This window comes from Carettochelys insculpta, chromosome 2, assembly GCF_033958435.1.
Source record: "Carettochelys insculpta isolate YL-2023 chromosome 2, ASM3395843v1, whole genome shotgun sequence".
Lineage (NCBI taxonomy): Eukaryota > Metazoa > Chordata > Testudines > Carettochelyidae > Carettochelys > Carettochelys insculpta.
Window position 1 is genome coordinate 144,531,074 of NC_134138.1, and position 13,163 is coordinate 144,544,236.

The 13,163-nt window shown below is 41.8% G+C and overlaps 1 protein-coding gene across 8 annotated transcripts in view; it reads left to right on the plus strand.

Moving 5' to 3' along the window:
• The window catches only part of CDH18 (cadherin 18), a 1,028,199-nt gene that overhangs the window by 772,849 nt on the left and 242,187 nt on the right, over nt 1-13,163 (plus strand). For all 8 annotated transcript variants that reach the window (XM_074987814.1, XM_074987813.1, XM_074987811.1 and 5 more), the window contains one exon: nt 1,973-2,092. In XM_074987814.1, the coding sequence (XP_074843915.1) occupies nt 1,973-2,092 (120 nt within the window). The remainder of the gene's footprint in view (nt 1-1,972; nt 2,093-13,163) is intronic.

The following is a 13,163-nucleotide window of genomic DNA, read 5'->3' on the forward strand; positions in this document are numbered from 1 at the left end:
GAGAAGAGGTAGAGTGGTATAAAGAGCGAAACTCCAGAACTTTACCCTCCTTCCACCAACCAATTTATTGAAAATAGAATCCAAGTGTAACCCTTCTTACTGGCTTGAGCCCCCACCCAGTTACCTGGGACAGTCTCACCCTACCTGCTGTGTGCCTATAATGGCAATTCCTCCCCTCTTGCAAGCACAAGAGGCAGAAACAGCTTGTTTAATAAAAGTAACCTAAGAAAAATTTGCACAACAATACATGCAATATTATTAAACAAAGGAAAGGAGAACCCCATGTAGCGAGGCACTGCCGTAGAATCTGCTGAGTCCCCTGCTTAGAGCTCTTTATCTGCACACTGCTACTTATAGAGTGTACCTCTCATACCATGGTCTGATCCATAGAAACCCAAAGTTCACATCAGCATCAAGTTGCTTGCCCCACAGGGGTAAGTTTGCCTTCTGGACACTTGTCTGTTGTGCTCCCCCCGCTGCCCCTGCCGGCTGCTTGTCCACTGCATTCCACTGGCTACCTCACCGGCTGCCCCAGCCAGCTGCCTGTCCACTTGTGCTCCACCAGTGCTTCTTGCTAGCCAATTGTCCACTACACTCTACCAGCCTCTCCTGCTAGCTGCTGGTCTGCTATGTTCTGCCAGCCAGCCACCTGTCCACAGCATTGTGGGTTGGCTTTAGGCAAAACCCTGTGATTTCAGCTCTCCATGGCTTCAACTTTGAGCCTAAATACAGAAGCTGAGTATCCATGAGGATGGATTCTCACACTATAACAACAGACCCTAGCACTAGTCCAGGCCTTAGTTCTGTCTCTGAACAGTGGGGAGAACTAGTTAAAGCAGACTTACAGCTATATGGCCAAAAGATTCCCAGTCAGCTGGTACAACCAATATCCCCTTTTCCCTCACAGGGCTCTGCTGGGGGAAGCGCTTTTTGATTCACATCTTACACAGCGATAATGACTGCCCTGTACCCACACAATAATTTCAAGCATTGCTGATATTCCACAATTCCTACACTGAGTGATAGCTTCATTTGGGACTTTACAACAAGTTGTTTCCAATAGGGGAAGCAGCACTGCTTTTTCCTGCTACCCAGCAGCTTTATCAAACAAAGCAATTTTGCATATACACACCCTACAACTCTTCTCATTTGCATTGCTAAAGAACACATTCCTCACATTCCTTTAGCAGGGTTGAGCTCCTGCTGACACATTCCTTACAGAAGAAATTATCATAAATTTCAAAGTTTCTTGATTGCAAATGGAGCCATCTCTGCTGCCAACATCTCTGCTGCCCAATAATTCACACAGTTTAACCTCTCTAGAGTGCAGCTCATAATCCCATTCCACATAATGACATTGTAGAAGTTGCAACTAATAATTTATTTAAAATATCTTAACCCTTAGTCACAGCAAGAAGGTTGTCCCTAGATGTTTCTGTTAATTCTTGAATTCTGTCTGCAATTCCGTTGATAGTTTTGTAGGAAGTAGTTTTAGGTTTGTTTTTGTTCTTTGGAGTCTTCTGAATTCTAGGTTTTGATTGTTTTATGTCTTTTATTGATCTCTGGGGCTCCATGGATGTGGTCTAAAAGGATTATGTGTTTCAAGATTAGCATCTGCAGTGAGCAGAGGCTTATCCCAAAATATATAACTTTGGTATGTTCAAAATATTGATCTGAGTGTGAATTTTGAAATTGTTGCTATCTTTACTTAGTGAACTGAAACAAAACCCCAGATCTTAACATACATCATGTTTTCTAGTTAGATACTAATATGATAATATTTTAAAAATATGGAAGGCTGAAAGAAGGAGAAGCAATTCTGCAATTTGTCCCTTCTCTTGCTAGAAAGAAGAGACGACTGAAAAAAATAGAGTAAATTTTGGAAATGCATTTTAAAATAATTGTGTATATATAAGTTTGACCAGAGATTTGGAACTTTTATCATCTAAACCTTGTTTTCCTCGATTTACAGGAACCTCAGTACTACAGGTAACAGCTACAGATGCAGATGATCCAACTTATGGGAACAGTGCCCGGGTGGTGTATAGTATTCTTCAAGGACAACCATACTTTTCTGTTGACCCTAAAACAGGTGGGCACTTTACATTTCTTATAGTTGATGCATTCAACAGATTGGAATTTGGTAATGTAGTAGATTGTAACCTAACATATCAAAGATTTTTTTCTCCTGTCATTGATCTGGACACTTTTTTGAGCTATGAGAAATGCAATTTTGTACCTACACATTCAGATTACATGTTTCTCTATAGAATTAATTCTTCATGGAGTTGTGATATATGCCATTCATTCAAAGTGGAGTATCATTTTTTGTACTTTTTTAGTTCAGGTGCAGCAAACTACTTAACTTTACCTATTAAATTATGATTTTAAATGTTTTGACAAGCTTGATAGGATTGTTGACTATGATCTTCAACACAAAGGCTGTGGCCACACAAGCCACCCCTTTCGGAGAGGCTATGGTAATGTGGCATTTCAGAATACGCTAATGAGATGCTGTTGTGAATATCCAGACCCCATTAACATAATGGTGGCTGCACATGCTTCGAAACTGCTGGTTTCCAAATGCAGCTGCCTGTGTAGCTGGGGGGCGTTTCGAAACAACCCTCCTGATTTCGAAAGCCCCTTGTTCCCATCTGGATTTGGGAATAAGGGGTTTTTGAAACTAGGGGTCCATTTCAAAAGGCCCCCCAGCTACATGGGCAGCTGCATTTGGAAACTAGCAGTTTCAAAGTGCTCACGGCCGCCATTATGCTAATGAGGTGCTGTGTATTCATGGCAGTGCCTCATTAGCATATCCCGAAGTGCCACATTACCATAGCCCCTCCAAAAGGAGGGCCTAGTGTGGCCACAGCCATATACTATAAGGAACAATTTTATATCTGTAATTTTAAAATTCCAGTATTGTCAATAATGCTGTTTGAATACACACTACAGATTAATATAATAATTGTTGTGAGCCCTCAAAATTTTGCTATGGAGTAAAGAGATCACAAATAAAAATAATGCTTTTGAATTGCTATGACATAAAATAAATGCAGAGACACTTCATATTCATAGAAGGGTTGTTATATATGAATGTACATGCGTTTGTGTGTGTTGATCACCATATGCACAACAGTTACTATGTGATGTGAGTTAAGAAGATCTGAATCTGACCCTTGGTGATTTTAAAACAAAATTTTAATCAAGACTGACGATGTGCCGACCTACTCCGGGTCCCGTGGGTGCACGTGGGGTGTGATACAGCGGGGGGAGTCGGGTGGCCCAGGACCAACCACCCCACCTTTATAGCAACCTGATATAGTGTAGCAGCAATATGTGATTCAGTGTATTTACTTTAAAACCTAGGTTTCCACAGTATTATGAGTACCAGGAACAATAACACTCCGATTGTGAACACCACAATGCCCTGTGGCTGTTCTAAGTTCCAATAATTCTTTATATAGACCCAGCTAGACCAGCTAGTGGTATTTACCAATAGTGATTTATTCATTTATTTGTAACTACAATTACTTAACACTTGTTATATATATATAGTGGTCGGGAACTTTGGCCTGTGGCCGTGTATTATTAAACCTGTGCCACCATGGGCATCCGCCCAGCACACCCTGATTTTGCATATTTTTGGCCTTACTTTTGGGTGAGTGACCCAAACACGTCATGGGGTTTATGATGGTAGCATTAAAGTGCTTAGTGGAGTATTTGGTAATATTACACCCCCGTTCAACCATATCCAATTGCCGAAAAACCCCGTTGGCTGCAAAAAATGCTGGATGTGACTTATCATTATTACACACATCTGCAAGCGATAACCAATGGGTATTATTCTTGTTACCAAAATTATCGGTTACATTTATATTTGAATGATTATATAACTCAAACAGCGAAAGCGTCAAATTACAGTTTTGTTGAAACCCAACAAAAATTGGCTTGTAATCTTCTCGCTGTTCTCCAATACATCGATATATTGTCTCATGTAAACGCGGAAAGTCCCAACAAAAAGTTCCTTCTGGGGCAGGGGTATCCGTTATAGCCAACGTTATAAGTGTACTTGCTCTGGAGTTTCTTTCTTGATAATCGGGGAAATATCCGAGGTTAGTAGAACTGAAATTAGAACTGTTCATAAACACAGGGTCCAATCGAAATGGAGCCTCATTAGCAGAGGGTACTTTGTTAGTACAAACTACACATTCAGTGGCATTGGCTAAAACTGCGAATGCAGTTGCCCATAATTCAACAGTATTGGTGGAGTTTCGTGCTGCCGATTTCCATACGGGATTGCCGCTCCCAGCATGAATTAGGCTGACCTGTAATAAAACACATTAGGCTCAGAAAATTATCCTGGCCATATGGTTAGATTATATGTTACAAATTATCTTCTGCTAAGCCAATTGTGATGCACCAGCACTTCCCCTTTGTGCTGTAAGCGAGTTACCCAATAGGTATTAGGGTATTGGGCCTGTCGTATTATCTTTCCCTCCTCTGGGATTGATCCCTTCAATTGGGGTATATGAACCCATACTAACTCTTCTGCCGCAAACTTTCCTTGCCACGGCATTGGGATTTTGGGCTGCAAATTTGGCCACCTTGATGTTTGCTGGTTTAAATTAATAAGTACCTTTGGCAAAATTAAATCCCATCCCTTATAACCTTTTGCTTTGTTTTCTGTTTTAATTCCTAATTTCAGTACCCCTATTTTTCGTTCTACTACACCATTGCTTTGGGGATGGTATTGTAAATGAACATGATGTTTGATGTTATAAAATGTAAGCCACTGTTCTAGTTGGCATGCAGTGAATGGTGGTCCCCCATCCGTTTGAATTTCTGTGGGTATTTCCCAATGTGCCACTGCCTTTTTAAGGCCTCTTATTACCTCCTTGGCTGTTGTCCTTTGCAAGGGCAAGACCCATGTTTGTCTGCTTCCCAGATCGACTATTACCAGCCCCTTGGGGTATTGACGGGCCCCTTCTAATGGTCCCATTAGATCAACCTGCCAAACTGTTCCCGGTTTGAATTGTTCAGCTGCAAAAGCACCTTTGTCATGGGCAATTGTCCCCATGGATTTTTCTGATTGACACACAAAACACTGCCGTCCTGCATGTTCCCAAATATTCAGCGGTATCTCCGTTTTCCCCACTATCTCCCTCTGGTATCGGTGATAGTTCTTTCTAGCCCCATAATGTCCCCATTCATTATGTAGCCAGTTTGCTAACCATTGCACTTCCTCCTTTGGAACCTTATTAGCCCCTACTACAATGGGCTGTTGTGCCTGTTCGTCCACAAATTTATGAGCCCAGTAGGTATCTGGCCTATGGGACCGTATATGCACTATATATGCTCGGTGATACCTTTCCCTAACACTTTGTAACATTTTTTTCCACCTGTCTCGATTTAAATCTGCAGTTCCCTTACCCGTAGCTGTAAGGATGATATAGTGTGCATCAACTCCCATAATTAACCCCTCCTTTGGTGAATGCTTCTCCAATGCATGTTCTACACCCATAAAGAATGCCTCAGCTTCTGCATGCTGAGCTCCGTGCTTGAAAGGCAATGCTTTAACCTCTATGGCTTCACACTTTACACAGTACATTGCCGCTCTATCCTGTCCTCCCTTTGTGCTCCCATCTGTAACTATCCACGGTTGCCCTACTGCTTTGCAAAACACAGGGCGGGTAGTTATATCCTCCATTTCATTAATCTGATCCTTAAGCTCCCAATTTCCCCAAAAATATTGGGCCTGTGTTGTTAGTTGTGCCCCGGTGCGCAGGGTCCCGGAAAAATCCGGGGCAGGGCAGTCCGGTGTAATCCATTTTAATGCAGTTATTAAAGGAGCTTCTATAATTCCTACGTGCCCCTTTGACCAGAATTGCAAGTGTGCAAGTCCCAGCAACAGCTTCCCTAACGGCCCATAGTTTCGTTCTGATCCATTTATGCTCCATTGCTCCAAATGTATTATCTTGCCCCTTTGAGTTATCCTGGTTAAAAAATGGTCTGCGGTCCATGCCAGCCATATAGTTATGGGAATCTCCTGTTTCACCCTGGATAGAGTCAACGGCTGGTTACTAACTTCAATAAGTTTTGTCAACGCCTTTGAATCCTCTGTGGTCCAATAAAATGGGTGTTTCTTAGTGACTTTTTTCTGCAATAGCCTAATTGCCCAATTAATTTCTAGGGGGAGAAACTGTCGAATATAGTTTAATTCTCCTAAGATTTGTTGTACTTGTTGTTTATTCTCAGGATGCTTATTTTCCCACTCCTTTAATCGTCTGTCTTTTCCTTCCCTTGGCCTAATGCCATTAGAGTCTATTTGCAGGCCCAGGAAAGAGAACTCTGTTTGCACGACCTTGGACGACTTATCTTCACTGACCTGCCATCCATTCAGTTTTAACTGTTGATATACCTTATTTAGAAGCCTTTGTGTGGTTTCCCTCTCCTCTCCGGCAACTAAAATGTCATCTACATAATTTAACACAACCGTTCTCGGTTCCTCCTTTATCTTACTTAAAGTCTCCGTCAACTTTAAACTGCACACTGCTGGGGAGTTAACATAGCCTTGAGGGCAAACTTTCCATTTATATAATTTCCCTAACACTGAAAAGTTTAAGATGCCCTGATCATCCCTTAGGGGGACTTGAAAAAACATGTCCTTAAGATCAATACTCACCCCATATCTCAGTTTCTTAGACTGTAACATCTTCCAGAGTTCCGGTAAGGTATATGGTGTTGTAAATTGTACCCTTTCTACTCGTGTATTAGCCTGTCTGTAATCCACCACCAGCCGGTACCCATCTCCACTCGGCTTCCTTATTCCCCACCCGGGAGACAGAAACCTTGACTCTGGTACTAACTCTATTTTTTGTTCTGACAGCAATTTTTTTAATAAAGTTCTTATGTGCCCTTTCCCTTCCTCTGGGGTAGGAATTAGTTTGAACTTCCACGGACTCCCGTTAACTACTTTTGGACTATGCACTGAAGCACTTTCTAATTTTACTGGTAAGGCCTGCCATATTAATGTCTTCAGGCCCAGTCGTCGAATCTCATTTACCCCTAGTAAATTTTCATGCCCTATAATAGCTCTAATCTTATAAAATTTATTACCCCTTTTAACCTTAACCATAGCCATTTTTGCGGCTTTTACTTCGTGCAGTCCCTGGACCCATAATTTTTTTCCTAATTTAGTGTGTGGGACAGATGGCTTAATTACTGAAACCTGTGCACCCGTGTCTAACAAAAATCTGATTACTTCCCCTTCTATATGTATTTTAGTGTAGGGCCTTGTGTCTCGATTAAGCTCGGTTACTTCAGATATGGCCCTGTCTGAAGCATCCCCTAATCGTTTTTTGCCTTGTCGTCTGCCCCATTCTTCCCCTTCTCACTGTCTCCGTAAGGGACAAAACCCTTCTATTTTGCCAAGGTGAATTGCTCCTCCGGACTCAATTTTCTCAGTTCACTTCTTGTAAGATTGCTGTTATTCAGCAAGAACCCAAATACTGCCCTTTCAAGGGGGGAAAACTTTTGCTCTCCCTCTCCTTGCTTTCGGTTCTGCCTGCTCTTGCTTGCTGCTAGGACTTTTGTTTCCCCTACGCTTGTTGGAAACTTGAGTTTGCCTGTGACCGTAAACAAAGTACCCAAAGGACGTCCGACTACTGTCTGCAGCCACATGAGATCTCCTGCTGTAATCCCTGCTGCCTCACCAGCCCCTTCAACAGCTACTGCACTAACGGGTACTTGAGACGGGTCTGCCAAAAACAAATAAGGACGGGGATTGTTAGCCTGAGCTGCTGTTAGTCCTAAGGGGTGTTGGCGAGCTTGCCACATGATAAATGACATGCCAGCAATGGTATTTATCAGCTCCTCCTCAGTCCTAATTGATCCCAACGGTATGTTAAACATTTGTAACATGCCTTCTGTCATCAAGGAGACGACAGCTGGGACAGTGACGGGCCATTGGGTGTTATCCTCTATCTCCCGGCTATTCGCAACACCCCCTGACCATCGAGAGTTTCGCACTAAATATCTAGCCTCTTCTTTATCTACTAGATCTGATCCAAACTGTAATACTAACCGACCTAACCACTGAGGCAACGGTTCACCGGGTTTTCTGCTAGTGCTGTCTAATAACTCTTTCCGTTCCCCCAGGGTACGGGTCCGTAACACAATCTTAGTAGTTGTTCCCCCAGTTTGATTATGCTCTGTTCGTGTGACTGCTATAGGAAATGCTTGTACTACTCCTGTCCCTTCATCCACGGTCTGCTCACGTTCCCCTTTTCCTATGCTACTCGGTCCTTCCCCCTTTTCCTTCAGCTGCCTGAAATCTGGATACAACGTCGGGGCTGAGGGGACCGCTGACTCAATCACCTCTGGGGGATATGGGGGGGGTAGCTCTCTCAGAGGAGCTGACTCCCCGAGCTGGGTGCCCCCCTTCTCTACTTCCCCTAGTCCTCCTGTTTTTTTCTCCAGAGCAGATGTCTTTTACTGTTCCCTGACCAACGACCTAGCCAATCCTTCTAACGTGTCTAGGGTGCATAACAACTTAACAAATTTCTCTGCCACGATTTTTAACAATCGCCTTGGGTCATGATCATCTGCTTTTACTTTATGAGCTATTCGTGCTTCCCAGCACTCCTCAGCTGTCTCTACCAGCAACCTATGTGCTTGTCCCCCGTCTTCCAAGGCATATTTCGGAAACCACGGGTTCTTTTCTTTTGTAGCTCTCTCTACACATCCTAAAAACACTTTATAAGCATGCATCTGATTCTGCTTGGGATCCAGCGGTTTCTGTATCCCTTCCAACTGCAACTGCTTCTTTTCCTCCCTGGGATAAAACCTCGACCCTGGGTGTTTTCTTAAGACACAAGCCAGTCCCTCAACTGACACTCTCATAGTATACTTTCTGTCATCCCCCTTATCAAACAGACATACATCAAGTCCCTCTTCTCCGCCCTGCTCGGTTTCCAATTTATGGAACTGAGCATGATAAAATAACTCCTCAGGCTTTGACTCCCTCCCTGTTGACTCCCACGGGCATCCACATCCCAAGGGATAAGACCCTTGACATCCTGTCCGTGACGCCATGACGATGTGCCGACCTACTCCGGGTCCCGTGGGTGCACGTGGGGTGTGATACAGCGGGGGGAGTCGAGTGGCCCAGGACCAACCACCCCACCTTTATAGCAACCTGATATAGTGTAGCAGCAATATGTGATTCAGTGTATTTACTTTAAAACCTAGGTTTCCACAGTATTATGAGTACCAGGAACAATAACACTCCGATTGTGAACACCACAATGCCCTGTGGCTGTTCTAAGTTCCAATAATTCTCTATATAGACCCAGCTAGACCAGCTAGTGGTATTTACCAATAGTGATTTATTCATTTATTTGTAACTACAATTACTTAACACTTGTTATATATATATAGATAGATAGATAGTTATTTATTTGGCATAAGCTAAATACTAGGTTATATATAACTATATATAATTACATGTGACTTACCAATAACATCCAATGCTCCCACATCTCACCAATAACTACGTTACAGCGGCCCTTCAAGTCAGAGATACGGCTTGGTTGGGACCTTTCGTGGTGGTGACGTCCGGGTGATCAGGCCGGGGTCTGCTGTCTGGACTGGAAGTTGCTAGCCTCCGCCTTGTGTCCAGGAGCCCACACCCTTATTCCTGTTAAATCACCTTTTATACTGTTTCTTACTTGGGGGTTCGATACCTGGCCAATTAAAGCGTTTGTTACCTAATTTGGGCTTTCTATCCTCCCGGCCTGTTAGAACATGTTACAAGATTTTCTCTGTTCTTGGTCTTTTTCTGAACCTCCCCTGAGACCCTCTGATGTTGTACAACCAAGATGTTCTCTTTGGGGGGCTTCCAGCTACTAGCCCCAGCTGTTCTCTTTGGGGGCTTACTATCTGCTTGTCAGGATGTTCTCTTTGGGGACTCTCCAACTACTTGTCAACTTTCTGATTTCTTTCTCCTGGCCTGACTTCAGACCTTCCCGCCGTTGTATGATAGCGTTCCAAGATGGAGTGTATGGTCATTCTGCCTTGCGAGTGAGGCCCGGCCACCAGGTGCTCGTGCTCCCACAAAGACAATGGGTTCCAATTCTGTCTTAAAACATGAAGTCTGTAAATTAAGATTCAAACATGAGATTTTGTGCTATGTCTTGAAGAGTCCTAGAAGATTTAAGTATAATGTAAATAGTGTTTCTGAAGGTAGGATTAAACAGAAAATTCCATGCTCGTGTGATTGCCACACAACAGAGCAACTCAGTGAAGAAATTCACAATGAGGAGGAGTCACATGTGTTTGCTGCAGGGTGAGGTGCAAGTATTTGTCTTAGCAGAAAATGCTGTAACATGATTCTATGATTTCAGTTCTTTGGAAGAAGGATATTGTACTTAGAGGTTAACATAATTTAGTTTAACTTGTTTCAGTGTGTTCAATATTTAAATGTTTTCCATTTACACATGGACTGTTTGTTTATGTGAATGTATAATTTTAGCACCTTTAGCAAACACACTTTCATTGTGTATTATTTGTGTAACTTGTATATCATGTTAGATTTCTGAAAAGGAAACTAAGACTTTCCTTAAGGTATTGCCCTTCATCTCCATGAATGTGTGTGAGATTTCAGAATATGGTTTGTTGTGCTATATGATACAATAGTTAATGCACCACAATAATGTGGGCAGAGGAGTGGGGTTGGGATTGGAAGTGTTTATTTTGCTTTGTATCCGTTCAGGAACATTTTTATATTCAAAGTGACATTTCAAGAGGCAATGGTTATAATAAAATTTCAGATTAAAACTGAAGAAATTTAAATAATTTATTTTCACTGTGTTGTTGTATTTTCATTGCTTTTAAGTAAGCCAGTGAAACTAAACAAGTCACTTTCATTCTTTATGTAGGTTTGTTTATTTAGATTTATTGAACAAACAAATAAAATGGGTTCCTAACTAAGGCTTCAAGCACCTGTGCCATGAATTATAAAAACAACATTGAACCACCTGCCATCAGTCAAATTCCTTGTGTATCTCCAATCTGATTGTTCTCAAAGTCCACCTTCATGGGAGCCCATGTAAATAGATGCACTGTATCTCTCAATGGCTATGTCTACACTAGAGAGCTTTGTCAACAAAAACCCAGTTTTGTCAACAAAACTCCCGCAGCGGCTACACACAAAATGTGTTTCGTTGACAAAACTCGGCCCTTCCACCCACAGCATTCTGCCTATCTGTGATGAGGAATAACACACCCTTGTTTACTGTTTCTGTCAACAAAATAGCCATGTAGATGGTCTGCGGAGGCCCTCTGTTGACAGGGCTTCTAGTTAACCCAGCAGCCCTGTTTGCTTAGCTTCCAGTTGGCCCTTGTGTTGAAAGAGTGGTCAGGCACTCTGGCTCCTCTCTGTTGTTAGAGTGGATTGCTCTTTCAATCCACTTTTGTGTGTGGGAGTGATCTGTCAACAGAAGTTTTTCTGGAAGATCTCTTCCGACAGTAACTTCTGTCAACAGATTGCTCTAGTCTAGACATAGCCCGTGTGTCCTGTAGGTCAGTAGACTTGGGATGTTTCAGGTCAGTCGTGTCTGTTGCACACAGAAAATATCACCTCAGAAAGAATATTGTGCTGCCAGCTTTTATCTCTTCTAAAACAGCAGGGACTCAGCTGGAGCTGCTCCAGGGATTCCAGGTGTGGTTGTTTCACTTTCAAATTCTGAAGCTCCAGTATAATGCTTCACTGTTTGGTGCAAAATCAAAGGGATTTTTTAATTGAATTAAAATTCTGTAAAGCTCACATTTTTGACAAAGGGTTTTCGGTTTTATTTACCAAAAATGGATTTTTTTTGCCAAATTTTGCCAAATCTCTATAAAGGACACTGATGAAGTAAAAATCACACTTCTCTTGTTACATGTAACAACATCAATGATTAAAATAATAAGGATGTAAACAAAAACAGTATGTGTTTATTTTTGAACTGGGAAACCGTTATTCATTAAAGAGCAGTTATTCATCCAAGTTGCCCTATAAGAATCACGTGTTTCTGACAGCACTTTGTGGTGTAGGTGTGGGTCCAGTTCCTTACGTATATATACTTTTTCATATTGGTACATTTCCCTTACTAATGTGTATCTTTCACACAGCATGAGGAGAGAGAGATAATTTTTAAAAATGTGTAACTGGGGCATGGAAGCCGTTTCCAGCTCTGATTTTAAAAAGGTGACTAGATTTCAGATTGACACATTTCTAAGTTTCGTGTAATGGTAGAAAATAGTATATAGATTCAACATTAAGCATACAAGTATTTGGTTGTAAAACATTCTGTCCTTTCACAGTTTTCGCTACTTTAAGTGAGGAAAAAATTACTAGAGACTTGGTAATGCTCTCGACAAACGATACACGAATCCCGTGTTTCATGCTGTAAATACTAGAGCAGGGCTCGGCAGCCTCTGCACACATGCCAACAGTGGTATATGAGACAATTTCCTCTGGTGTGCAACAGGAGCTCAGCCCTACCCCTTCTCCCCGGCTCCATAAAGATTACTGCAGCAGCTTCCTGCTGGGGATGTAGGTAATAGTCTTTTACAATCACATTATAAGGTAACTAAATTATCAGTGCAAATGAATGGTTATGCAACATGTATAACAGGTCATGAAGAAATATTCAGATTACACTGAAAATTTGCTTTAAAATGACTGCCTAGCTGGAACTAGAAAGCAATAAAACACGACAATTCGTAATAGGTAAGTTAATTTTTTTTAATTGTTAAAATTGTTAGATGCTAAAATTGTAAAGCAAAATATTTGTGGAATAATATTTTTGCAAACTAATATAAGCAAGATATAAAGGAAGTGGCCTCTTTTTATGTTTTTAAGGATAAAATAGGATTGCAATGACTTAAAGTTGAAATCACTCTTTGGACTGGTTCTTTTACTGAGAGCACAAGAAATGACAATAATATGTGCCAATACAAAGAAGAGAGCTGCATGTACTTCCAAGCACTACGATGTGTCATGAATAGCAAACTGGCAGTCCCTGTAATTTATAACATATGAGCCGTGTCTACACGTGCATGCTACTTCAAAGTAGCGGCACTAACTTCGAAATAGCGCCCGTCACAGCTACACGTGT